The sequence below is a fragment of the Chanodichthys erythropterus genome, chromosome 9, assembly GCF_024489055.1.
Source record: "Chanodichthys erythropterus isolate Z2021 chromosome 9, ASM2448905v1, whole genome shotgun sequence".
Lineage (NCBI taxonomy): Eukaryota > Metazoa > Chordata > Actinopteri > Cypriniformes > Xenocyprididae > Chanodichthys > Chanodichthys erythropterus.
The window spans coordinates 30,485,700-30,513,428 of NC_090229.1; the positions used below are offsets into that span (position 1 = coordinate 30,485,700).

Sequence of the window (27,729 nt, forward strand, 5' to 3'; positions counted from 1 at the left end):
CACTTCATAAAATTCGAAATCCAACTGCCAACTTGTTTGTTGGCGTTTGTATGTGCAGTGTGAATTGGCCTTTAAAGGCTAAACCATTACTAAACATACCAATGCTTGTTGACAGTGTATCAAACATCACAGTCTTATCTAGCATCTCTTGTGCTCTGATGGCTGAAAGCAGATGTCAAACAGGAAACACTGGCAACATTCAAACACACTATACCACAATAATAAATTCTGTAAGTCAAAGATCAACATCAAAAGCATGCATAAGCAAAATGGTGCCTCTTTGGTTTACATGCACACCCTGACAGAAAGACAACCACATAATCAATTAAATAAAAGGTGACGTTGATGACCAATAAGCTGCACGTAATGAATGAAGAGAAAACAGACTTCTCTTGTGATGGCAACATGTCAGTTTCTGGAAAGCGATTTGCATGTACGCCACACAGTCAAATAGTGCCACATGCAAACCTCAGTGGCATGTAATCATGCAAAAGACTAGGGTTTTAATTTGTAGTTCTTGTTTGAATGGCATTCTTTTATTTACCTCAATGTCAACTCCGCTTCTTAAAAACTCATTAAAAGCACTCAAACGCAGACAACATGATTTAAGCATGACAGAATTTGATAATGTAGCACAGCAGACTAAGTGACTACATTTTCAAGACTAATTCATGGTTGGATGTGACATAATGAGCATTTTGGCCCATGGGGATTTTAGATAACAAAAAAATGATTTTATATTTATTTGTTAATTTAAAATTATATAAATATTATAACACATCTATTTTTTATTTATTCATTATGATTTCATTCCAGCTTATTTGTGGCAAAATTGTTGGTCAGTGGAAATGATACCACAACAAACTCAATGCAGGATTGTTTCCCTTGGTCAGGGATGAGGGTGAATAAAATCTATACATGAAAAGTATTTGGAAAACGTAGCTTAACTAAATTAAGGCATGAAAAACTATTAAATAGTATTACATAAAATGTGCTAATGGTTGAAGAAACTTTATGACAGCACTTCTGGTGCTATGTTTGCCATTTGTGTACATTCACTTTCACGTTTTAAGAAAGAAACTACAGTCACTGAATTCACAGAGCTAGCAGACTTGGTTTGCAAAGCATTCACAAACTTGTTCAAGATACACACACACACAAACACACAGACACACACACAAAGTGTGAGTGCATGCATTACACAAGCCTTTTATTGAGTAGAGAGGATCTTCCCGGAAGACAAGACAAAGCTGTTTATACTTATAATAATAGCCTGCACAATAAAAAGAGATTGTTTCTTTACTTGTGTTTAACCGTCTGTGTAGCACTTCTAAAATAATGTCAAACAACTCAAATAGTAATAATACATTGAATCATTATATATACACACACACTTTTCTAGCTTGTAGACCCTTTTTGTGTAGGAATGGGTGAGTTTTGTGTAGGAATGGGTGAATGGATGCCCCAGATATATAAAATGTGGGGATGAAAATGCCCTCACAGTGAACTTCTCTGTTTTTCATCCCTTATCTAAAGATAAGTATATTTCATAATAATTTATTACAGGTGTATCTACCTAAATGCTGCCGGTGCTCATCCCGGAACCAGTTGGAGGATCTGTGAACCACTCTCAAAAACCTGACTTCCCATAAAGACAAATACTTCATTACAGTCTTTTTAAAATTCACCTCTGTTTTGCAAACATTTGAATATCCAAAGTAACTAATTAACCACAAGGGCATTTAGTGGGTTTATGTAATGTAATGATTTCTTTTTCATTGATTTGATAGTCAGAAGTCATAGTTGTTTAAAGTTGAGAATTTATTATTTAAGGAACAGTTCACCCAAAAATTGAATTTCTGTCATAATTTAATTGTAAATTTGTAAATTTTTGGCATGGTCAAAAGTTTAGGGTCAGTAAGATTTTTTTAAAGAAATTCATATTTTTATTCAGCAAGGACACATTAAATTGATAAAAAGTGACAGTAAAGATTCTTACAGAAAAATAAATGCTGTTCTTTTGAACTTTAACTCTTTTCATCAAAGAACCCTGGAAAAAAGTACCAGGGTTTCCACAAAAATATGAAGCAGTACAACGGTTTTCAACATTGATAATAAGAGATTTTTCTTCATCTCCAAATCAGCATATTAGAATGATTACTGAAGGATCACGTGACACTGAAAACTGGAATAATGGCTGCTGAGAATTTGTTGTTGCAGGAAATTTTTTTTTAGAAAATATTTTAAATTCTTATAATATTTCACATGATTACTGTATTTGTGATACAATAAATGAAGCCTTGGAGAGCATAAGAGACTCTTTTGAAAAAAATCGTACCTTTGAACGGCAGTCTAAATTTTATCAATAACAAGCTGTGTTTTAATATGTCTAGGAAAAAATGCCCTTGAAAATCAATTTCAGGGTCAAATACTGTGCATCAATAAAAAAAATTGACCATATATGGAGTGATATTAAGGCAGCAAATTTTAAAGTATGTGATAATAAACAGCGTGAAATAATGGTAAAAGGCATGGCTTTATCAGGTTTTATGTCAGCCCATGTCAACATAAGTGAGAACACACAACTGGTTTCCAAAAGACGGCCAATGTGTTAGAAACTAACAAACAAAACCTCAGCACAGCTGGTGTTTATTTAACTCTGCTTTGCCACGGCCCGGACTACTAACGGTAGCCAACACAGTCTGGGTACAGAAAATAAAAGTGACCAGACTACCTGTGTTAAGTGAAAACAAACCTGCTCTATACATAGTTGATGATCTTGTCCATGTGCTTATGTGTTTAAGGACTTCTCCAAGGTGTGGCCCCTCAAACTACAACAGAAGCCTTTGTGCCACAGGATGTAAAAAAGTGCCGCCTTTTCCAAAGGTGAAGGCCAGCACTATTGGAGGAAGAGGCCTTTTGTTGAAATGTTCCAGTGCGATGCGGTCATTTGTCTTTTTATTATCGCTGTAAGGGCACTGGCTTCAAACGGCTTTACAAAGAACTCAAGGAGTCATGACCAAGAGAAACTTAGCAATCAGGCCATGCTCACTTTGGCTCAACTTAACAGTGCTTGCTTTGTAAAAGATTCAACATAAAGTCTGCGCCATTTAAAGGGACAGTTCTCCCAAACATAGAAATACTGTCATCATTTACTCACCCTCATGTCATTCCAAATCTGTAGGAATTTCTTCACAAAAGGTCATTTTTGGAAGAATGTACTGGCTGTGTTGAGGTGAATGAGGACAGTCAAGCTCCAAAAATGACAAAAAGCACCATAAAAGTATTATAAAAGCAGTCTATGCAATTTCTTTGCTTCAGAAGTCATATGATAGCTGTATGTGATGAACAGTTTAAAATTTGAAACATTTTCACAAAGAATTCTTGGCAAATTCATGATGTCTGAAACATGAACGAATCCTTCTTTTGAGTCAGATCTTTATAATAAATATGTTGATCCAGTCTGCAAAACCTGTTGTAAGATGCATTTACGTGTCAGACCAACCAATTTTTCGAGACTCAATGATCCGGATCATCTGTGATTAACATAATTTCAGTCTGTTAATTAAAAAAAAAAAAATTCTATGGCTTCAGAAGACTTACAGAAATATAGAAGAAATATAGAGATTTTATGGTACCGTTGCATACTGTTTAAAGGTCAATCTTCAAAAGTGTCCAGATATTCTTTAAAAATTATATTTTGATGAAATAAAGTCATACAGGTTTGAAACAACATGAAGACAAGTACAGTACTGTTCAAAGGTCTTAGTATTTAAAAAAAAAAAAAAAAAAAAAGGTTTTACATTAATTTTTTATATCTTTTGCTGTAGTGTGTCAGAGTTTACATTTCCAAACATTCCTGTCATCATTTATTGTAATAATGCAGTATTTTTGTATGCTCATGAAGAAGAGTGCTGGAAAGCATTTGTGCGTAGTCAAGTAAGTGGTTAAATACACGTGCACCTGCGCGGGATTAATGGAAACACAGCCCACTGCGAACACCCTTGTAATTCGCTTCAACCTTTTCGAACTTTATGAACGATATTTTAGGTTTAAGTGGTGTGTGTAAAGAAACTGAAGCAGAGTATGAGTGTTTCTAAATCAAGTAGTGCCATCTGCTGTGAAAAACTAAGTTTAGAATCGATTCGAGAGAGAATCGCGATCGGAAAATATCAGATTTGCTCCAGATCTTCACATCTCCATGTGGAGCATAGAGCATACCGGCTGTTGTCAGACACCTTGTGCATACCAAAATCTCACTGGATAATTACAATTAATGGCAAAAGGAACGTTTGGCAATGTAAACTGATATTTCCTACTGACACACTAATGCAAAAGATATAAATAACTGGCTTAAAACCATTTTTGGGGGGTGAAAATATTCTTTTTTGAGTCAATGACAGTCAAACATGAAACAGGATTCTTGTGGTACTCAGATAAATGCAAATGGCTACTTCCTTTTTTACAGCTGTACAAAGATATCAAATTTTTATAATATCGATCTTTGATCCTCAATGCGTATATCAGATTACAGAACAACAGGAAGGCATTTATCTAATCTACAGGCTGTGTGTCATCAAAAACGTTTTTTATTGAAAGTACAAAAAAAAATTTTTTCTGAAAAAATAAATAGCTTGGTCATATTGGTCAAAACATGCTCCAGGCTTTAACTGCCACTAAGTTAAGGAACACTATTACTATCGCTTGTATTAAGGGTTAGCGGTTTAGAACAAGATTGAGGACAGGTAGGCTAAAACTTTTCTAAGGGATCAGGTTCACTGAATTTTGCCTGGTGAATGATAAAACTGGCAAATCCCTTTTGGACTTCCATTAAAACCCAAGACACATCTAGGGAACATCCCTTCTGTATAGTATGTCAAAAGCAGTAAACCAAATGAATAATAATATGCCCGAATGGGCAGAAATCATTAAACAGCTGGTGAAAAATATCCACTCGAGAATCTAATATGTGCATCCGATGGATAGTTTCACTACCCTATGAGTAAAAGCAGCACACAAGTAAGTCATTATGTTAATGCCTTAGCAATGCCATTAAAAAACAATACCCAGACCATCTTAGCAACTGCATAGCAACACCCTGCCAACCATCCCTAACAATCTAGCATCAATCTGGCCTTAGGCAATACTCACATTTTCATAAGGAAATGTAAAAAATGAAAATTCCTTCTGAAGAACCGAGCAGCTGTTGTGTTCCTGCAAACCTGAATGCAAACTTTATGAATGTAAACATAATGCAAATATCTAATTGTCTTTGTTTACATATTGTACAACTTTAACGATCTTTCTTGCATTCTCATAATACAAATATGTTGAAGAGGCAGATTTAACAAGTATGACACCAGTTTTTATACCTAGAATCTAAAAATTAGCTCAGTTTAATTCACTTTATTGAATATCATTTCACAACTAACAAAGATGACACTACATCAGTGTTTTTTTTAACAATAATCAGAATTTTGAACAAACACCAAAGAAGAACAGCTTGTGGCAAACAGCTGATATACGTTCAATTAGTTCTCCTGAAGCCATGCATACTTAATGTGACATTTGATAATTACCAGAATTAAAAATAGCTTTTGAGCTCGGGGGCAAAATCTGTTGGTACACACAAGTCAGATGGGGTTGGATGCAAGTACGTTGACTGGGAACACAGTCGGGCTAGTGTGTGACCTTAGAGCAATTCAGCAGTGATTGTGAATCAAGTTCAGGCCTATTGTGCAAAAATGAAAAGTTCTGCTGACCCAGTGAGATCAGTAGTTCAGACAGTACTCCCCCCATCATAAATAAATGTAATAAATACTAATATTTATAATACATCTAAAGAAGCATTTAAAAAACTTAATTATTCCAAATCAGCATATCAGAATGATTTCTGAAAGATCATGTGACACAAAAGACTACAGTAATGATGCTGAAAATTCAGCTTTGCCATCACAGGAATAACACATTTTTACTATATTTTTCCCCAAATAAATGCAGCCTTGGTAAGCATAAGTGACTTTTTAACATTTTTAAAAATCTTAATTCCAAACTTCTTTTTTTTTGCCGGTTGTGTATACTAAATATTTTTCATTCAATTTTAAGTTTAAAAAAAACTTTAATTTTCTCATAATATACATTGCAACATCACCAGTTAACTCACAGAGTCTGAAATGGTTCGATAAAGAATTCGGTCTCTCTAAACCCCTCCTTTCCGAGAGCCTTCCCTGCTCTGATTGGTCAGATGTCCCAGTCGGTTGTAATTTGGTCTACCGTTTACAGCATATGTCAGAAACAAAATGCCTATTACGAATGAACCCATTTGAATTTCACATCTGGAGGGTTTCTCAGTTTTTCTATACACAGTGATAGGTTGGTTTTACAATATCAATTTTCAGCCCAAGTTCTCATCCTTTGGAAATGCATGCTAAGTAGATTTGCTATCGCAGAGATGGGAAAAAAAGAAAGAAAACAAACCTCCTTCCCGATATGTCGACAACATTAACCAAACTAACCTCAGCTACAACTACATGTTTGAGGGTAGGTCAAAGTAGATACATTTCTCAGACTGGCAGCCGATGAAGAACCTACATTGACATTATGCAAAATCTGTTACAAACTTATGTAGGAAAGACTGGAATTAACTAAAATTATTCTGTTCTGCCCTTTATGAGACAATAACGACATATATCATGCACTTTGATCTTTGAAACTTTGCAGACCTTTTACATTCACAAACAGCTATATTACATTCAACAAGAAATTATATCCAAGAAAAGCATAAAAGGGCAGTTTAATCGACTAGTTATTCAGGCAACCCATCAATTAGTCAACTTTGATAATGTAGTTTTGCACATTCCTAATTAAAAGACATTTGCAAGATAACCAAATGGTGACAACACAGCACTTCAAACAGGATGTTTTTTTGTGTTTAAAAAATGTAGGGTAGATTCCCCTAACAGTAAAAACAAACTCTCCCATGATCCTTAATGTTGAGCCCTGGACAAGATTGTTTTTTTTTTTTGTTTTGCTTTGTTGTTGTTTTTTTGTACGAATTTTACTCCCAGGTGCAAGGGAGAAAACATGAAAATGTATGTAATATATGTGTGTATTTGAGATATGTATTTCAGAGAATTGGCATGAGTGGGTGTGTGAGCGTGTAAATCTGTCTATGTTTAATCCTTGTAGGACCTGTACCACAAAGGAATCATTAAACTCTTCCTGAGACTTAAGCCAGGTGTCGTATCTCTCCTTGCACTATAAATAGCCACAGTGTGGAATGTGAGAAAGCATGCCGGTCTGAATGCCATCATGGATGCTTTGTGCTGCAATTACATAACACAAAAGCATCACATAGCATTTGCAGTCAAAGTATGCCACACAATGCTGTCACCAAGGCATCATCTCAAAAGTCCACAGGAAAAGAATAGATAACAATGGAGAAAAAAAAAGTGGAGGAGAGGCCGGTTACCTCTCGATACCTGCCCCAACATGAAAGATCAAGGAGAGGCAGATGGCATTTATCTCTTACACACACCATTCTTTCTTTTACACAGCTCATTCAGGTAAACATAAAAGGCCTGTTGAAATTAGGGATGATGCTTTAAATGGTTGCATGGAATGCCATCAAGAAATCGGACAATGGTTTTGTTACAGAACTTCAAAGCAGCGAAGCAGAAATACGTTCACAGTAGTTGTTTTGGACAGGGGGTCAAAGTGGTTTCGCTATTCCTCGTAGAGCCCCTAACTTCCTCGCCAGCTGTTCTTGATTTCCTCTACACCACTGCTGCTCCCTCCACCTCTTCCCCCTCAAGCTCCTCATATTCGTCCCATGGACTCCACCTGACTGTTGTTACGAGTTCAGAGGTTTCTTGTTACATCACTGTCCAATAAGAACATTCTGAGCAAAAAAAGTTTAGTGCTGCATTAATTATGATCTGAGAATAAATCCAATTTCTTTCATGCTATTGATCTTTTTCCTAAATGAAACCAAACAAAAGGAAAAATAAAAGAAAGCTTTGATGTTTTCTCCTGAATTGGAATAGCTGTTATTCCACTCTACACAAGCCCCACCCCTCACATGATCGGCTATTAAATATTTAGGAGAATATGCTTGTGCTTTCAACTACCAATAGGAGTGTAGTCCCTCTGCTTCATGCAACACATTTTGCAATTTATCCCACAAAATATTAGGATAGCCACCCCCCTCCCACCACCCCCAATATATGACAAATCTGGGACTACTTTACAAGACCTCAGACCTGTATTTCTCTGTAATGAACACCAATCATGCCCCTTCCATTTATGAAGGATGTTTCTGTTTGAAGAATTTTAATATGTATAGGGGAAACTTGTTTAAGTTGAGCAACTTTTAGTTAAGTTGTCCTCTATGCCAGCAGAAATGAGATAGAGGTAATATTAAAGGATTAGTTCACTTTAAATTGAAAATTACCTAAGCTTTTCTCACCCTCAAGCCACCCTAGGAGTATATGACTTTCTTCTTTCTGATGAACAAAATCTGAGATATTTAAATAAATATCCTGATGCATCCGAGCTCCGGGGGGTTAATAAAGGGCTTCTGAAGTGAAGCGATGCATGTGTGTGTAAAAAAAAAAAAAAAATCCATATTTAACAAGTTATGAAGTAAAATATCTAGCTTCCACCAGACTTTTTTCCATATTCAACGTACAAAGAAGTTGTAAAAGCTTATGCTACTTCCCATGCCTTCCCTATTCAACATATGGAAATAGCTTAACAGGCGTGACGCCAGTTTACACTTTCTTCGTAACTTGAAAGGTGCCCTAGAATTAAAAATTGAATTTATATTGGCATAGTTAAATAAACTCCATTATAAACTCTCAAACTCCATTGTTTTCTCCTTCTTATATAAATCTCATTTGTTTAAAAGACCTCCGAAGAACTTAGAACATAACACCGACTGTTACGTAACAGTCGGGGTGTACGCCCCCAATATTTGCATATGCCAGCCCATGATCGAGGCATTACACAAGGGCAGCCAGTATTAACGTCTGGATCTATGCACAGCTGAATCATCAGACTAGGTAAGCAAGCAAGGACAACAGCGAAAAATGGTAGATGGAGCAATAATAACTGACATGATTCATGATAACATGATATTTTTAGGGATAATTGTAAATTGTCTTTCTAAATGTTTCATTAGCATGTTGCTAATGTACTGTTAAATGTGGTTTAAGTTACCATCTTACTGTATTCACGGAGACAAGAGCCGTCGCTATTTTCAATCTGTATAATTCATAAACACAACTTCATTCCAACAGTGTGTAATGTTAGCTTTAGCCATGGAGCAAAACCTCAAACTCATTCAGAATCAAATGTAAAAATCCAAATAAATACAATACTCACATAATCAGACGCATGCATGCAGTATGCATGACGAACACTTTGTAAAGATCCATTTTGAGGGTTATATTAGCTGTGTAAAGTTTGTTTATGCACTGTTTAAGGCAAGCGCGAGCTCTGGGGGCGGAGAGCGCGAGCATTTAAAGGGGCCACAGCATGAATTGCCGCATTTCTAATTATGCCCCAAAATAGGCATAAATCAATGGGGTATTTTGAGCTGAAACTTCACAGACACATTCAGGGGACACCTTAAGACTTATATTAGATCTTGTAAAAAAAAACGTTCGATGACATCTTAAATACAGAAGGCGGTCTGGTGGAAGCTAGATATTTTACTTTTATAACTTGTTAAATATGGATATTTTTTCTTACACAAACTAATCACTTCAGAAGGCGTTTATTAACCCCCCGGAGCTGTGCGGAGTACGTTTATGATGGACGGATGTGGATGGAAGCAGCTCATACTCGTTGGTCCCATTCACTGCCATTATAAAGCTTGAATGCATCAGGATATTTATTAAAATCTGACGATTGTGTTCATCAGAAAAAAGAAAGTCATATACACCTAGGATTGCTTGAAGGTGAGTAAAGCTTGGGCTCATTTTCATTTGAAACTGAACTAATCCTTTAATACTCCTTATATCCGAGGACTGTTAGCAGCTGAAATTACAAGAAAATAACTACAGTATAAGGCCATAGAAATAAAATTTTTCCTTCAAATAAGTCCCACACATTAGGGGTGAGCTGTGTCATGGGATAAAATTAATCTTTGGGTTTTCACAGCAATGTCATAAAAACATTTTTTGGTTCACCAAAGAACCTCTCAGTGGTCAGTTCTTAAAAGTCCCATTTCATTCTTAGTGTGAAGAACATTTTAATAATCTAAAGTGCTTTTTTCTAAATTTTGTGCAATACGATGATTCCATGGATGTTAAAGGTTTTTCATGGAACTATCAATGCCAATAAAGAACCTTGTGCACAATCCCACATTGAAAAATTCCAATGTCTTATTTTGCTGCACATTATTAACCTTATAAATCCTGACATTTGAAATAATAAGTCTAAAAATTCAATTTAATGCAACAGTTTATTGAACCATTTTAAAATTATACTAAACGTTTTTTTACTTTTTACGCTGAAATTATAAACTATCAATCCGAAGACATAAGGCATAGACGATTGCGTATAACAGGTTTTTCAGCAAAGTTTGTCATGTTGATAATTTAGAGCCCTTAGAAATTTGCACATCAAATATGCTACAGTAGGCTTTATAGGGTTATTATCTGCATAAACCAGCCAAGAAAAGATTCAGTATTTGATATAATTTAGTGTAGTAAAAATGTTCAATATTTTGGTAAATTACATTATACATTTAAAGGCAAAGCTCACAATTACTATTGATTGAGCTGCTGGCACACTTTACCCCCACAGCTACCAAAACATGCTTAATTGAATAATTTATAATATATTTTTAGCAAAATGATTTGACCTGTCATATAAAACAGGAAATTTTTCAAAAAAACGTTTAGCCTTACTGCTTGTCATTTTTCTCATGTGTATCTTTGAGTCACATACAGCTCTGTATGATGAGCCTATTCTAAATATTTATAGCAGGAAATACACAGTGTGGTAGATTAAGGATGCCACATCTTTCCCCACTTTCCTCTATATACTGTAAAAATTTGAGGGTATTCAAATTTTTTATCAATAGGACACATTGTATTCGTTCGGACAATGTTATATGCAAAGCATGGCATGCACTCATGGTTTGTAATATGCAAAGCAGAATTTCAGACATGTAATGAGATATTCTACCAATCATCCGTCCTAAATGACATTCAAGGTTGGCACCATGGTACAGCGGTAATTGGGTAAATCGTATCATTCCCACTTTTATCTCCAAAAGTAAAAACAATCAAAAAGGAGGCAAAAAAGCTCTAAAAAATTATTTTAAAAAGCTGCTAATGAACACACATGTTGATGGATTTTTTGTTTGTTTGTTTTTTTAAAGCCAGTCCAAATTGAGCCTAAATATTTCACAGTTGGCTCTGTTCTCACTCTCACATAAACACAAGCAGGCTCTGAAGGCGAGGTTCAGACTTCATGATGATGGACCTTCCCTTCCATTAGAGTCTCTCCACTGAGAAGAGCTTTTAAAACTTTACTGCATTACGTCATACAAAAAAGACTGCAAGAGACTGCAGTTAAGGACAGGCAATAAAGCCAGTAAAAACCTTTAGAGGAAAATGTGGCAGATGAAAATGAAAGAAAACTCCCTTGCACTTCAGCAGGACAGAATGTGGTTAAAAGTTCAGCTGCTCTGACTCGAGCATTCTTAGCTTCATGTCATTGCCCTCACTGATGATGCAATTGCTGAGCTGCTCTTCATGGTGGAACATCAACTACAAGCACCCAAATCCTGTTGCAACATGCTTTAGTTTTATCAAATGTTGTTCATTCTGTACTGTTGTGGTGAAAATGCAAAATGGAACTCTATTTTACACCTTTTTTTTTTTTATACACCTACAAGATACCATCTAATTAGTCCCAAGTCCCAAGTCCAAATTCTCTCCAATGTAACACTGCCCTTTACAGGAAATATTATTTAGCTTTTCTCTACAATGACTGGCAAGTAAATAACAGGTGATCCACAAATATTCAATGTTATATTAATTTCTAAGAATTAAAAAAAGCAAATGATTGAGCAAAACAATGTCTAAATTTCACCATTATTTAATTTACACTTAGAAAATGCATAACAATGCCATAGAAAACACATTTTTAAAAGAACCATTTTTTTTATAGTGTGAAGAACAATTTTAAATCTAAAGAACCTTTTTCCACTATAAATAACCTTTTGTGCCATGGAAAGGTTCCATGAATGTTAAAGGTTCTTCATGGAACCACAGATGTATATAAATAGCAATTATTTTTAAGAGTGTACATTCATTAACAGATTGAGATCAGATGGATAATTTTCCCTTATTTTCCAAAACTGCACCTTGGCCCAGTACTTCTAGGGCTGTCAAAACCCAGTTCATGCCAACAATTATCTAATCATTTAGCAATGTATTGTATGAGTACCAGGACAGCTCAAGGTCACACTATCTTGACCTTTCCTAATGTTGGAACTCTGTTCTAGCACCTCTTCACTCTCAGTGAGCTGCTCTTAAAGGAACAGTAAAAAAAAAAAAAAAAAAAAAAAAAAAAAAAAAAAGGTCTTTTATTTACTTACATCGACACGGCTTATACAATAACAGTTTGTAGTACCCACGCCAATCAATATCCAAAAAAAGACCACAAACGCACAATTAATAGTAGTCCATAAGAACACAAAGCACTATATTCCGACTCATTTGAAGCTTCATGAAAGGCCAGAACTATGTCTTGAAAATTGATGGGTGATTACCATTTAAAGGAATTAAATAATTAAAGGATTAAAAGAGATTTAAGAGAGAGAAAAAAAAAGAAAAAGTCAAAAGAACTAGAATTTATTAGTAATCAATTTGAACTTTTGCAAATAATATTTTTGTTTTAAATTTAGCACACATTCACTTTTAACCAAATTCCTAATATGTTGTTAATGCATCTTGTCTTGTCACAGCACATTTAATATTGAATTACATGAATCACTAGAAATCTAAAATGGCGAAACTCAATTCAAAATGGCACAATTTGACAAAAAATTCAAGTAGTTTGCCTGACTACTGGATATTACTTTCAGTCACTTAACCTTTCTATCATAAAAAAGTTGTCGAATACTAAATGTTTAGCCGATTACATCTTACATTCACATTCTTTGCTAAAACTGAATCGTCACGCTGGAATTCATGTTTGCCTTCTGTGAACAGTAAAGCCCGCCTTCAAACATTTTAACATTGAGAATGTTTACATACACGCCGATATGATGAAAAACTCCCAAAAATCAGCTTATTGAATTAAACTGTTGTCCCGGGTTACATGCAAATCAATAATCCATAAAAGCAAGTAAACAAGTCTTTAATAAAAAAATTATCTGGTAGTGATGTCAAAACCTAATAATTTGTGTATCTGCCTCCAAGTATTCTATTTGTAATGTGAAATGTGATGTGAAATAAACAAGCAGTATTTTGACTGTACCACTTCTACTTTGGCTGGACGAGATGAGAAAATATTTTTATAATTTCTTTGGTCAAGAAAGAGTCAGAGGTCAGCGCCGATGGCCTCATGGGCAGCGCGCCGACATGTAGGGCCAATGCGCTTCGGGCGACCCGAGTTTGAGTCCCGGCTTGTGGTCCTTTCCCGATCCCGTCCCCCCCTCTCTCTCCCACTTCGCTTCCTGTCTAAATCACTGTCCTATCATAATAAAGGCAAAAACAGCAAAAATAAATCTTTTAAAAAAAGAAAGAGTCAGAGTTTGCCATACATTTCCAACCATGACATCCTTGCTCTGCCTGAAAAAATCCAAAGGACCCTTTCCAGTTACATATCACACATGCACACTTCAATAAGCCAATAGAATGCATGTCAATGTGTTTACATGCCAGGCAAAATCAGGGTAAGGGGCAAAAATGTTAATTGGTTAATTGGTTTAATGTGTTTACATAACCACATGCATTGTCGGATTATTAAGCATAATCGGGTTAAGAACGTGCATGTAAACACACGAGCGCTGTTTAAACACTGAAGCAGACCAACCTAACAATGAACTTTTAAAACTTTTTGTCATTCTACCAACATTCAAAGTGGTGCATAATAGAGTGCACCAGAGCAGCATCAAAGAATATCAAATATTGTGGAGGGACAATTTGGCCCATATCTGATTATTGGGGAAGGGACACGTCCTTGACAGTGAAGGTCATACTTTTTCTAGATTTTAAGATACATTTCCCAAACCCCCTGCCATCTTCTCTTAATACATCCACATTTGAATAAAAAAAACATTAAAGTCTGACTTCAAACATAACCCAGCCATTTCAGTAGCACACGTGACTTTCCCTCGACCACTTCTAAATGTAACCAATGCCACAAGTCAGTCAACAAGTTAGTATGGATATTGACCGTGTGGAATTAGATCAGACAGAAATGACATCAGCTAAGGCAACAGACGTCCGCTCGCAAACCAACCAGCCATTTACAACAAGTCAAATTCAATTTTCACGCCTATCAGTCTCAGCCCAACACGAGCTTCAGCACCTCTGCTACATATTTGTGTTGCTTGTACCACAGCACATCCATCCTTGTGGCAGTCATTTCTAGACTGGGTGTGGATAAACAATGGTTCAGCAAAATGTTATGTGAGAATTATGTATGCCTGGCCTACATAAAGTAGCAATAATAATAGTAATAAATAATAATAGTAACACATTTTAGCCTTTAGAAGACTAAAGTCAGAGTTAATAAAATAGATTCCATTGTTATTGTTATATTCATGTAATATTGCTACGAACCAATTTAAAACTGTTTTTCTATTTATAGAAATGAACGATTTTTAAATAGCCATTGTTTGATCATGCAGTACAGTAAATACAGTAAAATAATCATGGTATAGCTTTTCACTGAATGAACACTAAGAATTATGCTTAATTTTCAGTTATGCTATATGCACCAATATACCAGCCTACATGGTTTATGCTATTTAAGTAAACCATGTCAATAAATGAATAATGGCACACTGACACTTCTATGAATTACTTTGAATTATTCATTGAAATGAGATTTGAGAATAAAACTTCTCAAATCTTATGCAGCTAATGAAGAATAAATCGGAAGTTTACAATCACATTTATGCATTTGACAGACACCTTTAACCAAATCAACTAACACTATACTCAAAGTACACATTTTTATGCATTCTCTGAGAATCAGAGCCATGGCCTTGGTGTTGCATGGTCTACGGTTTCATCTACAGGAATTACTTTAAATACCTTTTTAATATACTATTAAATTATCTATTTTATCGTTAGGACACTTAACCAATGTTAGGCCAATGGCCAATAAAAGCATTAATTCACAGTGTTGCTTAAATGTACACTGCCAGCAAAATCATTGCCAATGCCTATGCCTAGTACTAAAGATGCTTACTTCAGCAAGCATCACCTATGATAGACTACCTACATAAGAAGATGCTTTGTGATGATAGAGTGCATTTTAACACAGGAAGCTGTATATTAACAACACAGGAATGTAATACCTCGATGCAGTGACACAACTTTTTAGCATCTGGCAAAAACAGCAGCACAAACCAACCCTTTATGTGTGTAACAATATTTCTTTTTCTCTTTTAGTTCTTTCACCTTTCTTTCACTGCCTTGCATTCGCTCTTACTCTTTTTTTGGTCTCTGCACTTTAGTCTCCTCATTTGCCTCTGACTACCTCTTCACATGGGTCTGGATGACGTTTATTCTTCAGGATTTCACACGGCACAGTTTCCAACGAAGAGGAGCAGTCTGCCAGATCCAGAGTTCTTGAATGGGAAGGAGAGCCCCTCGTCCACCGTCGTCATGGGTTACGACATGCACTCCACATCGCCTATGCTGTCTGAGGAGGCCAGGGTCAGATTACAGCCTTGCTTAGGAATTCACCCCCCACCATCTCTCAGACACAGTCACTCACTCACTCATTCTTTGAAAAGAAACCAATACAATGCTACTTCCATTAGAGGTTGCCAAAGGAAAAACATTACCTAAGGTCCTGGTTAACAGGGCTGCTCTTGGGTATTGTTCCATGGTACATTTAATTCTGTCAGCTTAATAATGGACCAATCTACAAATTGGGATGGGTCAGGATGATTGAATAGTTAACCACCAACTGACTAGCTGGCTAGTGAGGTCGACTAGACTTATAGATTTTTTCCCCTAACAATTAAAAAAAATACTTCAGCGTCTCACAGTTTTTCACATTATGCATGAAGTTTTAATTAATTATATTAAATATATAGAGCACTGTGTTTTTTTTCCATTCTGCTTCACATAGGGCTGGGTGATATATCGCATGAGATTGTCACGCGCATTTCGTCAGTAAAGCCGGTTCCCTGAATACCGCTAAAACTTGTAGTTCACTGACAAGCCACGTAATATCGCGTTCATTATCGAAGGCGATTAATCTGCGATATGAACGCGATATTGCGTGGCTTGTCAGTGATCTACGGTTCTGTCTATTAAATGCCGCTCCATTTGAAAGCAGGTGATGGCGATTTAGCGGTAATCAGGGAACCGGCTTTACTGACGAAATGCGCGTGACAATCGCATGCGATATATCGCCCAGCCCTAGCTTCACACCACATAGCTGTTTTTAAACGTAACGCATGGATGGCTGTTTTTAAACTACATGAATGGCTAGGGCTGGGCAGTAAGACGATATATATCGCAGGAAGGATATAAAGGGTCTATCATTAGAGATTTTGCCATATCGTTTATATTGTGGTATGAAAATAGCAATAAAACTACTAACTACTTAACTAAAAGTTATTGAAAAATTATAGTGATAAAGAAACATGGATTAGTGAGAAAATAAAGAGCGTGATTGTTTAGTCATGAAAAGAGAACTCAATGTGGTACTTGCGCTAATAGACACACCTGAAACGCGCACAGAAAGCCACCTCTCTTAGACAGCATGCAATCTCAAATTCAGTTCTCTTTTGTGGCTAATTTTGATTATTCAGTTTACTTTATGTTAAATAAACCCACTTAATTTGTAACTTTGTTCGATTGTATTTGTCTTATTTGCAATTTGCTTCTTTGTTCTTATTTTTAAAGGGTTAGTTTACCCCAAAATGAAAACGATGCCACCCTCATGTCGTTTCAAACTCACAAGATTCATCTTCAGTACACAAATGAAGATCTTTCTGACGAAATCTGAGAGATATCTGTCTCTCCATTGACTGCCTTTGCAACAAACACTTTGACACTTCAAAAAGATCATAAAGAGGTCAGAAAACGAATCCATATGAATTGAGCGGTTAAGTCCAAATTTTCTGAAGAGACTCGATCATTCTTTTATGATGAAAAGATATAATTTATGCTTTTACTCACATGTAAACATTGAACATGAATAACACACAAGAACAAACCTCTTCCAGAAGCTCAAACGTGCTGCCTATAACACACGAGAATGAACCTCATTGATTACGCAGCACGTTTGAGTTTGTGTGTTATTCATGTTCAGTTGAGCTTCCGTTTATGTTCGCGAGTCAATGTTCACATGTGAGGAAAAGCCTAAATGGAGCAGAAACAACGCAACCTCAGCATCCATTTTCAGGCCTTCCTGTTTTGTTCTCCAGCACTAGAAAGCTTTGCTAATATTAACGCAGGTCCTAAAGCTCTTGCCTGATCATAACTCTTCTTTTTCCAGTGATATTCCTCTGACATTTTCTCTTTTGGAATGTCTCTCTCTCAGCCATCTCTCTTTCTGTAGTCTTTCTTCAAATCTCCTTCTTGCTCACTCTCTATCCTCCCCCCATCATGATTGTATCTATATGACCCCTACTGCTGATTGGCTACAATTGTGTTGTGGTGCTCGGTCCGATCCACTTCCAACAGTGTTTCTCAGAGATCACTTACTGCACCTTTAAGACTGGTCAGTTGTCCAGAAAATGCACTGACATTCAATTGTCAAAGTTATGAAAATACAGAGATAGAGTTGTGGAATATAATAGTTTTTACAATGCTGCTGTAAATGATTCTGCATCGATGCATAAAAATGAAATAATCAATTATTTTAAAAATTAAATAGACCTATAGTACATATTAATGTACTGTTTTATTGTAAATAAAGTACTCTTACTATATATGAATATGAAAAAAAGTTGCATGTGTCCTTTGGGATCAAAGCACTTGCATCTGATGTTTGCAGATAACAACAAAAGAACTATATTGTGATTATTAATATAGTAATTATTATTTAAAAAAAGAATTGGATGAAGATGCATCGAGGTGCACTGAGAATCGTTTTATAATCAAATTGTTACCCTCTGTATTGTAATCAACTAGAATCATGAGGCAAGTGAAGAATCACACCGGCTCTACACTGAGATTTAACTGATAGTAATAGAGTGCCCCAGGGATGACGCGTTTTTGTAGGCAAAACCCGGAAGCGAGTTAGCATTTTAGGACTTCCGGTTCCAACGGCGTAAAGTCTATGGGTTTTTTTAATGGCTTTTTGCTAAATCGCCTGAAATAAGGTCTGTGGTTAACAAAGCCTCTAAATACTTTCATGTTTTGATCTATGACATAAAACACACCAGTTATAACCCGCGTGTGATCTTTAAAACTTTTACTGTGTCTTTAAATCGGCGGTTGCTAACAAATTGCTAAAAGGGACTACTTCCTTTGGCGGGGACTTTAGACGTCATCATGACAAACAGGACATTTGGACAGCATTTCTCATGAAAAAGTGGATAAGTATTCATACACAGCGCAGATCATAATCAGTGAGCATGTTTTTAAATAGAGTTGTTTTCTAAATAAAGTTTGAGGACGTTTGGTGGTGGTGACGACGTTGATCCGTGACCATGGTGTGCTGTAGTCCGTTTATAGCCTACTGTTAGCCTTTTATATCTGACGACTTTATTTAGGCTTCAAAATCTATAAATGGTGTGTTAACTTGTAAAGATTATCTTGATAGACAAAACGTGTAAGTGTCATAACCCTTTGTTAAACACAGAGCTTATTTTCTGCAATTTTCCAAAAGTCTATGGAAAAACCCATAGGCTTTCAGTCGAGGGAACCCGTGCGCGCTAACTTCCGAGTTGGCCTACAAAAACGCGTCATCCCTGGGACACTCTATTATTTTCCTCATAGATCTTTTACTGTTTTTTGTTTTACTGTTTATTCCACCTCCAAACCATAATTATTCAAAATTGTTTGTGGAACCATTGTAATGGTAAAATGGTTCGATGGTAAAAAGTGGGTGATCTATAATAGAACGAAGCCAAACCAAACAAAAACATTTGCTAAAATAATGCCTAATAACCGTCATCAGTGACATCAGCTGAAAAGAAAAGTTGTTTCAGAGGAAGAGTGCATTAATACATTATTAAGAAAAAAAAGTATTTCTTTGGAATAACATCCACCAATGAACCATTCCCATTACATAAAAACTAAATGGGTCAGATTTGATTTCATGTTGACTTTACATCCTACTCTGAGCTGACCCTGGACTGAAGACAATGAGGCTATTTTATATGGCCTATCTGCCTGTATTGTCTATGTTAATGACACCAGATATCGGAGGTCATGAACTTGACTGATATGTTTGCCTTATGTCATTTTGATATTTCTCCTCTTGCGAATGAACTTCCCTCATCAATCCAAGCAATTCTTGCAGCTCATGCTTGTGGAAATTCACAAGGCATAAAAAAACTATATAATGTCAGCCTATGTGCAATGGGACTTATTATAATATTGAATCGCTTCACTTGGTGCAGCAGCTTGCACAGTGTCTACACCGGAAGCAACAGTTGTCGCATCGCGTCGCCACAACTAGACGCTGTCTAGTTGGAATTTGTCTTGTGTCACATCCAGTGTAGACAACATCACTGATTATTATGGGTTCTATTTGTCTTTTGGCATGTCACGCCACTTGCATCGGATGTAGACATGGTGTTACAGTAGTAAATGTTGTCACTAGTGGTGGCAGAAAAGGCTGATCATGATCAAAACACTCTACTCAACTCTATGCAAGTGTGAGAACAAATGCTGCAATGCCGGCTCAACGTATCAATGCATTGCAAACTATGTTAGAATGCAATCCATGATGTGACACAAGAACGAGTTCTCAGCAAGTCCCTAGATTATAGTCCATATAATATGGAAGCCCATTTTGTGCCTTTATATCTGACATTTGCGAATTTACATCCTGTAATTAAGTGGAGTGAGAAACTTAATTTTTTTTGTAAACTCTCACACTTTTACCAATTACTTTTTATCTTTTACTGGGCTTCCATATTATAACGTGCATAAGTATAAGATGTTTTCTGAGCTCTGGCTATGTCAAAGTGGACTGACAGTTCAAAGAGAAAGTTATAGTTAAACTGTCATAGGCTTATAGCAGGCTACATGAATAATTGAGAATATTCAATGAAATTAAATATTCAAATTCAGTAAAGATTAAAACTACACACAAGGGCCTACCTTTTTCATTGTCAACATGAAGTCCGTGCTTGAACATCTCCAAGCAGAATATCATAGCAGACGTAGATTGGCTTTCTGTTTAGTTTGGGGCTGCCTGGCTCTGGCCGGACTCTCTAATGATTTCGGAAGCATGGCTTCAGCCATGTAAACAGACTGTGTGGCCTGTAAACTCTGCTTTTCCTGTTATCTACTGCTAGTCGAACATTTGGACAAGACTCTGCGTGCCTTGCGCCTCATTTTCTGCTCTGAACACAGCGTGATAAACAAATGGGGGGGGGGGGGGTCAGTCACACACATGGACAAACAAAGCAGACCCTCACTGAACAAGTGCTCTCTCTCACACATATGCACACACACAGAGGCCTGCACACATCAATAAACACAAGACCACTTTAAAAAGACTGATTTCCTGATGTTCACTGTATGTTCAGAAGGGTTTGAACTTGAATAAGAGCAGTAGCATGACGAGAAACATGTTTGTAAAAAGGCTTTTTTCAATATTTGTACAAAGCGTTGTGAAATGTCCCTTTAACTATTAAACTATGTACACTCACCCACATTACCATCGACAAAAACACTCTTGCAAAGCCTGCTGTCTTTTAAAAGAATCTCTTTTGTCTACTATCTAAAGCGTGGAAAAGCAAAATAAACTAAAAAAAGTTGCTTTTTTAATAAATGCACATTTTAAAAATTCTCTACAGTTTATTCAGTTAGATCAGCTAACATTACTGGCCTAGGCTAGTGCTCTCTGTTCAGCAACATAGTAAGAGTACACTGTAAATCTTACACTTGTCAAAACCTGGATAGCGTTTCCCAAAAGCATTGTATGCCTAAGTTGATCGTAGCTTCAATGGTGGCAATGGAGCTACGATCAACTTAGGTTTACGGGGAAACGCAGGCCTGGTCATTTATGGTAAACTCTGAGCAAAGGAACTCAATGTTTGGGCTTGTGCCTCCAGTCGACCAGCCCACAAGAGAATTTGGGTAATTAATGGAGCCAATGGAGCAAAAAATTTGTGGAAGCTATATGGCTAACAAGATTCACCAGCTCCATATTTTGCCATTTTTGCTGAACGATGTCATAACTGTGCTCTGAAGGATCACGGCGGATGGCAAGAAGCACAAACTGAAAGACACATTGAGATGTAACCTTAAGATTAAGATCACAACAAACTGCAAGAAGCAAAATTTGAATGACTGATTGAAATGTAACTGTTGACTGGGATCAAAGGAGATATAACAGTTAGCAATTCACTTCGGACTCACTTTCTAAGCAAAAAGTGAAGTGTGAATTGTAAATGGAATCTTGTTTAATGTCATGTTTCTTTTGAAATGGACAGAAAAGTGGCTACCATATCTAAAACAAGTTTGTTGAAATCTCGTTTCTCGCCTTTCCTTCTCAAGACCCATCAGGACTCCATTATAATTTCCATGATGCACACAGGTTCAAGAGAGCAGCTTTGCACTAACAGTGCTTTTAAAGCTAAAGCGTTTTCTCACATTGATTGTCAAAATGGGGGAAAATGTAAAATTAAAAACTTTGCCCTATGATAATTCTATTCAAGGCCTGACAAAAACACAACACATACTACAACTCTTTCTACCCAAGTATTACGGTCCTGGTTTACATTTGGCTCATTCTGAATCAAAGTCAGTTCAAGCTCCAGCGTAATAATGGTCTTCTTACGAGGCCTTCTATCAAAACACCAGCAAAGGAAGTAGCGGTTATTGTGGTATTCGTGGTAACGACGACAAGCGTCGTTCTCATCGCCTTTTCGACTGCTGGTTTGACGGACCTACCGAGTTAATATCAGCTAGTATTGTGTGTTTGTGTGGAGAACGTTAAAAAGGTGGTAGCTGTAACATATCTACCATTTCCTTACACACAGCTCACGTTATGTAGCCTACCTCGCTGAAAATGTATCGTACAGAAAACATCATAAAAAAACGGGCTATTCAAAGAGAGAAGTTTGTAGTCTCCCTACACTTAATCTTAATAACTTGCATTTAAAAAAAAAAAAAAAAATCACGACTCGCTTTTCAACGCGTAAAACGGATGTGGGAGACTGATGTTTTCAGGCGTTCAATCCGTAACACGTACCAACTGTCAAACGATACAATGTTACAGCATTATGACGCTGGCGTTATGACGTCGGTTACAGATGAAAGAACCGCTGGAGGTGTTCGAAACAATGTTACATGTAGTACTGGATAAATTCAAACAGCATCTGTTTGAGATTACATCATCACAAAAGGTGCACGAGCAGCGGTTTCATGGCTTTTCCTGGCTGTAAAAACTAGCATAACTACACACGATTAAAATATAATAATAAATCACATTTTGTTCATTTTCCGTACTCACCCTCTCTTGCCTTTAAGAGTACCGTGTTTGCAACAATATTCTCCAGCTCCATCAAAAAACCACCGTGATATTGCCGTGGAAGCCGAAGAGTAGATAGAGCTCCTTATTGCTCCTCCCAGCAGAATACGCTATTATCCGTCCTTATAAAAGTATTTAAATCAAAACCTAGGCATTTTAAACTATCAACACACGTATACACAAGTAAAACAACGAATCGCTGACACACGCGTGTGGTTGTTGTAGTTTGCGCCACAAAACGCGTAAGGAAGGCATTGCCTGTTGAAACACAGCGTTGTCGAGCCACTGGCGACAAGTCCCGTTAAAACGTACATGCCAAGAGATAGCAGGCCGATGTCTACATCCTTTGAGGGTGCACGGCAGAAAACGGATCAAATAGAGTAGCTACGGTCGATCATAGATGAGTTGTTGAAGTGCCGCTGTCACTATCAGCGTGCTCCCTCTCTCGGTGCGTAATCGAAGCAGGGCTGGGTTTCTGCTTTCAATTGTAATTTTTGGCTGGATCCCAAACGGCTTTCCCCGTGGCTCCGTTCAGATTTACAGCGGTAGAGCGGCATTCAAATGGAGTAGCGATGCGAAATGATGAGCACTCGCGCAGTTATAACGGTATATGAAATTCATCGTTAGCGCTTGTCATGTTTCCTTGTCATTTCTATTCAACAAGCATTTGGAAGGGGCGTGTTCAAATGCAGCTGTGACGCACGGGCCTTGAAGAACAAGCATGCATGGCTGTCAAAGGATATTTGATAGCAGCACATTCAAGCCGCTCCCGCTCTTTCAGTCTGCACTGGGCGCAATAATAGAAAGAGGGATAGCCCGGGATTGAAAGCCAAGGCCAACAAATAGCAAAGAAGACAAATTACACTTTTTTTTTGTTTCATTTAAGTGGTGGCCATTTCACTTAACATTTACATGGCGCGTACAAGTTTTGCGTTCTAAGCTAATTGAGCACCATGAGGACTTTGAACAGATGTCAATTCGAGCGGGCAGGATTTTATTTCTCTATATAACACAAACAAGAATGCTTTTGAGCACACGTGATTCAGCTGCTGAGTTAATCAGCCATGCTGACATTTTGACCAAACAAAACACAAATGCGATTTGTGCTATTGCTTCTATAAAATAATTCAAGATATCAATACTGAATAACTTAAGTTTCAGACCAAATTTGATTTAGTTTGTATATTTTTGCTTCTTTGTCGACAAAAGCATTAAGCAAAGCATCACATACTACTGAAATCCGGACTGGAAATTTCAATGGTAACAAAGAAAATTTCACCTCCCAAAGGGATTTCTAATCACCCGGTTCTAATTCCGCTCCGGGTTTTCTGTTTTCCATTTCCACTCACTAGTGAGAGAGAAACTCGCTTTAGGGAGTGTGAACATCAAACATTATTTGTAGTCACCTGTATCATTGTGCTTTCTTATTTAAAGTAATATAATAATACTAATAAACACTTAAATCCAAGAAAGTTAAATTTCCTCCCTAATGACATTACTGTACATTTGATGTATTCTGAAATACAATGAGCTTATTAATAGGAAACAATCATTAAGAGCTTATAAACTGTGATTGGGCATCAAACTCAGCCTTTGACCTCTAGATAAAATTATTATACTCACTGTACTAAATGTGCAATTTAGTCTAATATATTAACTGTAGCCATGACATGCCCTCTTCTCACAATGCGAAAAAGGACCGTTGTCTTAACACAAGCTTTTGATGTCCTTCTCTCTGAGAACTGTTGCCTCAAAACAGAACAAATGCAAAATCACCCCCTAGCTACCGATGAATGCAAGGACATATTTTACATGAGAAACCTTAAATCATATTGGGCAATAAGGGCACCATATAAGCATATGGGTCAATGACTTGACACTATTTTTTGTGTGTGTGTGTCCATATGGTTTCGTTAAATTTAAAAGGGTTAAAATTTCAAAATAAATTTGCAAATTACTTGTATACATTCTCTTTTTTGAGAATAAAGTCGAAAATGTCTGATTTTAATTCATTTTGAGAGAATATTTGGGGGATGATTGCAAAAACGTTAGTGTGGTGTAACTGTAAAAACTACCAAATAATTCATCTTGTTTAAAAAAAGGTGAAATTCTCAATAAAGAAATTCTCAGAAAATAAAAGTAAATGGAACACCATTGTTCTGGATATTATAAATAATTTGGGCAATCAGATCAAATTTCTGTCAAATCAAATTTCTGAAGTGTCAAGGTGGTGCAACCACCTTTCAAGGAGCCATTTTGTTCAAATTGTGCAAGACCATGTGACATGAGTATTAACTTTTTAAAATATTCCCTCCAAGGCCATGTGCTTAACATAGGTGTCCATGATAATAACCGAACCGGTTACACCATTTGACTCCTATTACAAGCCTTTCTGTTATAGGGGCCAATTTAGTCCAATTGAATTAAAACAGACTTGATCCTCAAAAAAAGAGAATGTATGCAAGTAATATGCTAATTTATTTTGAAATGTTAACCCTTTTAAATTTAATTAAACCATATGGATACAAAAAAAAATTGTGTCACATCATTGACCCATATACTAAACCTCTGCATACTGTATGTGGAGATTTTAAAAATAAATATAAAAAACCTTAATATTACTTAAATATAAAAATATAGTTTTATTTTATAATAATTCCATTCTCTTTGTCCTAATCTAGTGTAAATACACCAGTTTTAAAACACCAGCCCTCTGTGTTGATTGGCTACTAAGAACATTTCTGGAGATTAGTAATAAAAAAAACATAATATGTCAAAATTATATTTGGTTTCTCAGAATCAACTAGAGTGACAATTAATTGAAAGACTGTCATTAGTATAAAACAGGTTTAATAGAACAAAAATATTTTCAGTGTTTCATGCGTTTTACATTATACCATTATACAGTACACCAACTTAATAACCATAGCGTCATATCCATAACATAGTGAACACTGAAATAAACTTTTCTTGTATACCATTTACAGTTACTTAATTTTAAACTAAAAGCCAACAGGCCAAGTGCTTCAGTTTGGTCCATCCTTTATCTCACTATGGCATCAGCCATACAAAAAAACAAAGATGGTAGGCAATTCTCAAAATGTGCCTTTACAGCAACTAGTGAAACAAAATCTTGAAGTCACAATCTTGTGAGACTCACTCTATCTTGGACAGAATGATTTCAATGTCAAGACAGACTGTCATCTCATACCAAACAAAACCATCCAATAAAACAGAAATAAAATCATCCAAAAAAACCCTAAATGTTGTTTCAGAAATCATCTAACGTGTCAGCTTTAGGGATTGATAAACCTCGCTCTTTCACTGCCTGTAGCTTCAGTCTCTCAGACTCCTGCTTGGCTTGCTGTTCTGTCCGCTGTTCCTCCAGAATTTCCTCAATGGAAACTCTCTGGAGGATTTGATCACATTCTTTATCCAGATCCTGGAAGGAGAAAAAATAACACAATATTAAATACTACTGTATAACTAAAAAATTAGAATTTTTGTGAGTAGTGGCAAGATTTCGGATTTGTTACCCTCATGAAATGTCATCTCATCATAAACCATATGCCTTGCAAATATTACACAAAGTCATAAAATCATAACAAAAGTAACAGGACAATGAACATGTACTTACTACTTCTCCAAGCAAGACGACATTTTCTCCTCTGACGACAAATATTCCACGAGGTATGTCACCAAATTTTTTTCCTACGTGGATTCGTTCAACTGTTTGATGCAAAACTAAATTGGCTGTGGAAGAAAAAAAAAAATCATGCAACAGGTTCACTGCTCAAATATAAAATGGTAAATTTTACAATAAATTTAAAAAATGTTAATAAAAAAATAAAAATAAAAAAACATACTAAAGACTGTCAGTTTTTCCTTTTACATTACTACTGGTCTTAAAGTCATAATTCAACCAAAAATTTATATTCTGGTCACCCTTATGTCATTCTAAACCTGCATGACTTTCTTTTGTGGAACACAAAATATTTTTTGAAAAACATTGGGGTCCAAATAACATTGACTTTACTGTATGGACAAAAAAGAAAATGAAAATGTTCCCCCCTAAATTTTCAGTGTGTTCACTGAATTGCATACAGATATGAACTGACATTAAATTACATACAAGTATTGACCTTCAGAGGAGTGTGTAAATGATGACAAATCAAACAATATTTAAATTATTTAGACCTTCACCTGAACACCAAACATCGGAATATCTTGGAAAAAAATAATAAATAAATAAAGCTTGCAAAATAATGTCAGGCCACTATACATACCAAACTGATCTATGCTTCTCAGGATCCCAATCAATGTTCTTCCATCCCGAAGGAGAACAAGATGTTTTTCTAAAAACGGGGAAAATTTAAAGCATCGTCAGTTACATGAATACTGTTGAACTTTAAGATTTCTGTCATTAATTCATTATATGGTATCACACGAACACCTGTATTGAGGTTATTATTCACGTTATTATCCACGCGAACTCGGTATTATTTGATTCATCTGACTAGTTCAGTTCGCAGAACAATAACAAAGAGGACTAGATTTCTATATTAAGCTTAAACATGTAACACCAACGTGACTTTTATAAATGCTCAAAGAGCCTAAGCGAACATCATTAACGTTACACAACGCCAACTGTGTGAGTGTGTCTCTCGCCGGGGTGAATTCATTCCAATATATTTAATTATTTTGCAATTAACTTACTATCAATGTCCTCGATGAGGCTCGCAGTCCCTGGCATGTAATTCATTTTGCTGACATTTGGGAGTTTTTAAACGTAAAGTATCAAGCCATGGACCATTTCAAATGTGTATCCTTATTTCACAGGATGTAACACAGAACCAA

General features: G+C 36.3%; 2 protein-coding genes across 5 annotated transcripts in view; both read right to left on the minus strand.

The window, feature by feature from the left end:
- The window catches only part of grk5l (G protein-coupled receptor kinase 5 like), a 62,189-nt gene extending 38,651 nt beyond the window's left edge, over nucleotides 1–23,538 (minus strand). Inside the window, exon 1 of one of the 4 annotated variants that reach the window (XM_067395302.1) lies at nucleotides 22,855–23,538. In XM_067395302.1, the coding sequence (XP_067251403.1) occupies nucleotides 22,855–22,906 (52 nt within the window). In that variant the 5' untranslated portion in view covers nucleotides 22,907–23,538. Of the gene's footprint in view, nucleotides 1–20,492; nucleotides 20,573–22,854 lie in introns of those variants that run through there. The other 3 variants (XM_067395301.1, XM_067395303.1, XM_067395304.1) reach the window with 3 other exon arrangements.
- A 2,169-nt stretch (nucleotides 23,539–25,707) lies between these two features.
- Nucleotides 25,708–27,726, minus strand: lsm1 (LSM1, U6 small nuclear RNA associated). Its single transcript, XM_067393989.1, has 4 exons — nucleotides 27,589–27,726; nucleotides 27,159–27,227; nucleotides 26,510–26,625; nucleotides 25,708–26,314 (listed from the first exon to the last, which is right to left on the minus strand). The coding sequence occupies exons 1-4, from the start codon at nucleotides 27,632–27,634 to the stop codon at nucleotides 26,144–26,146; spliced, it is 402 nt and encodes a 133-aa protein (XP_067250090.1). The 5' UTR covers nucleotides 27,635–27,726; the 3' UTR covers nucleotides 25,708–26,143.
- Between the last annotated feature and the right edge of the window lie 3 nt (nucleotides 27,727–27,729).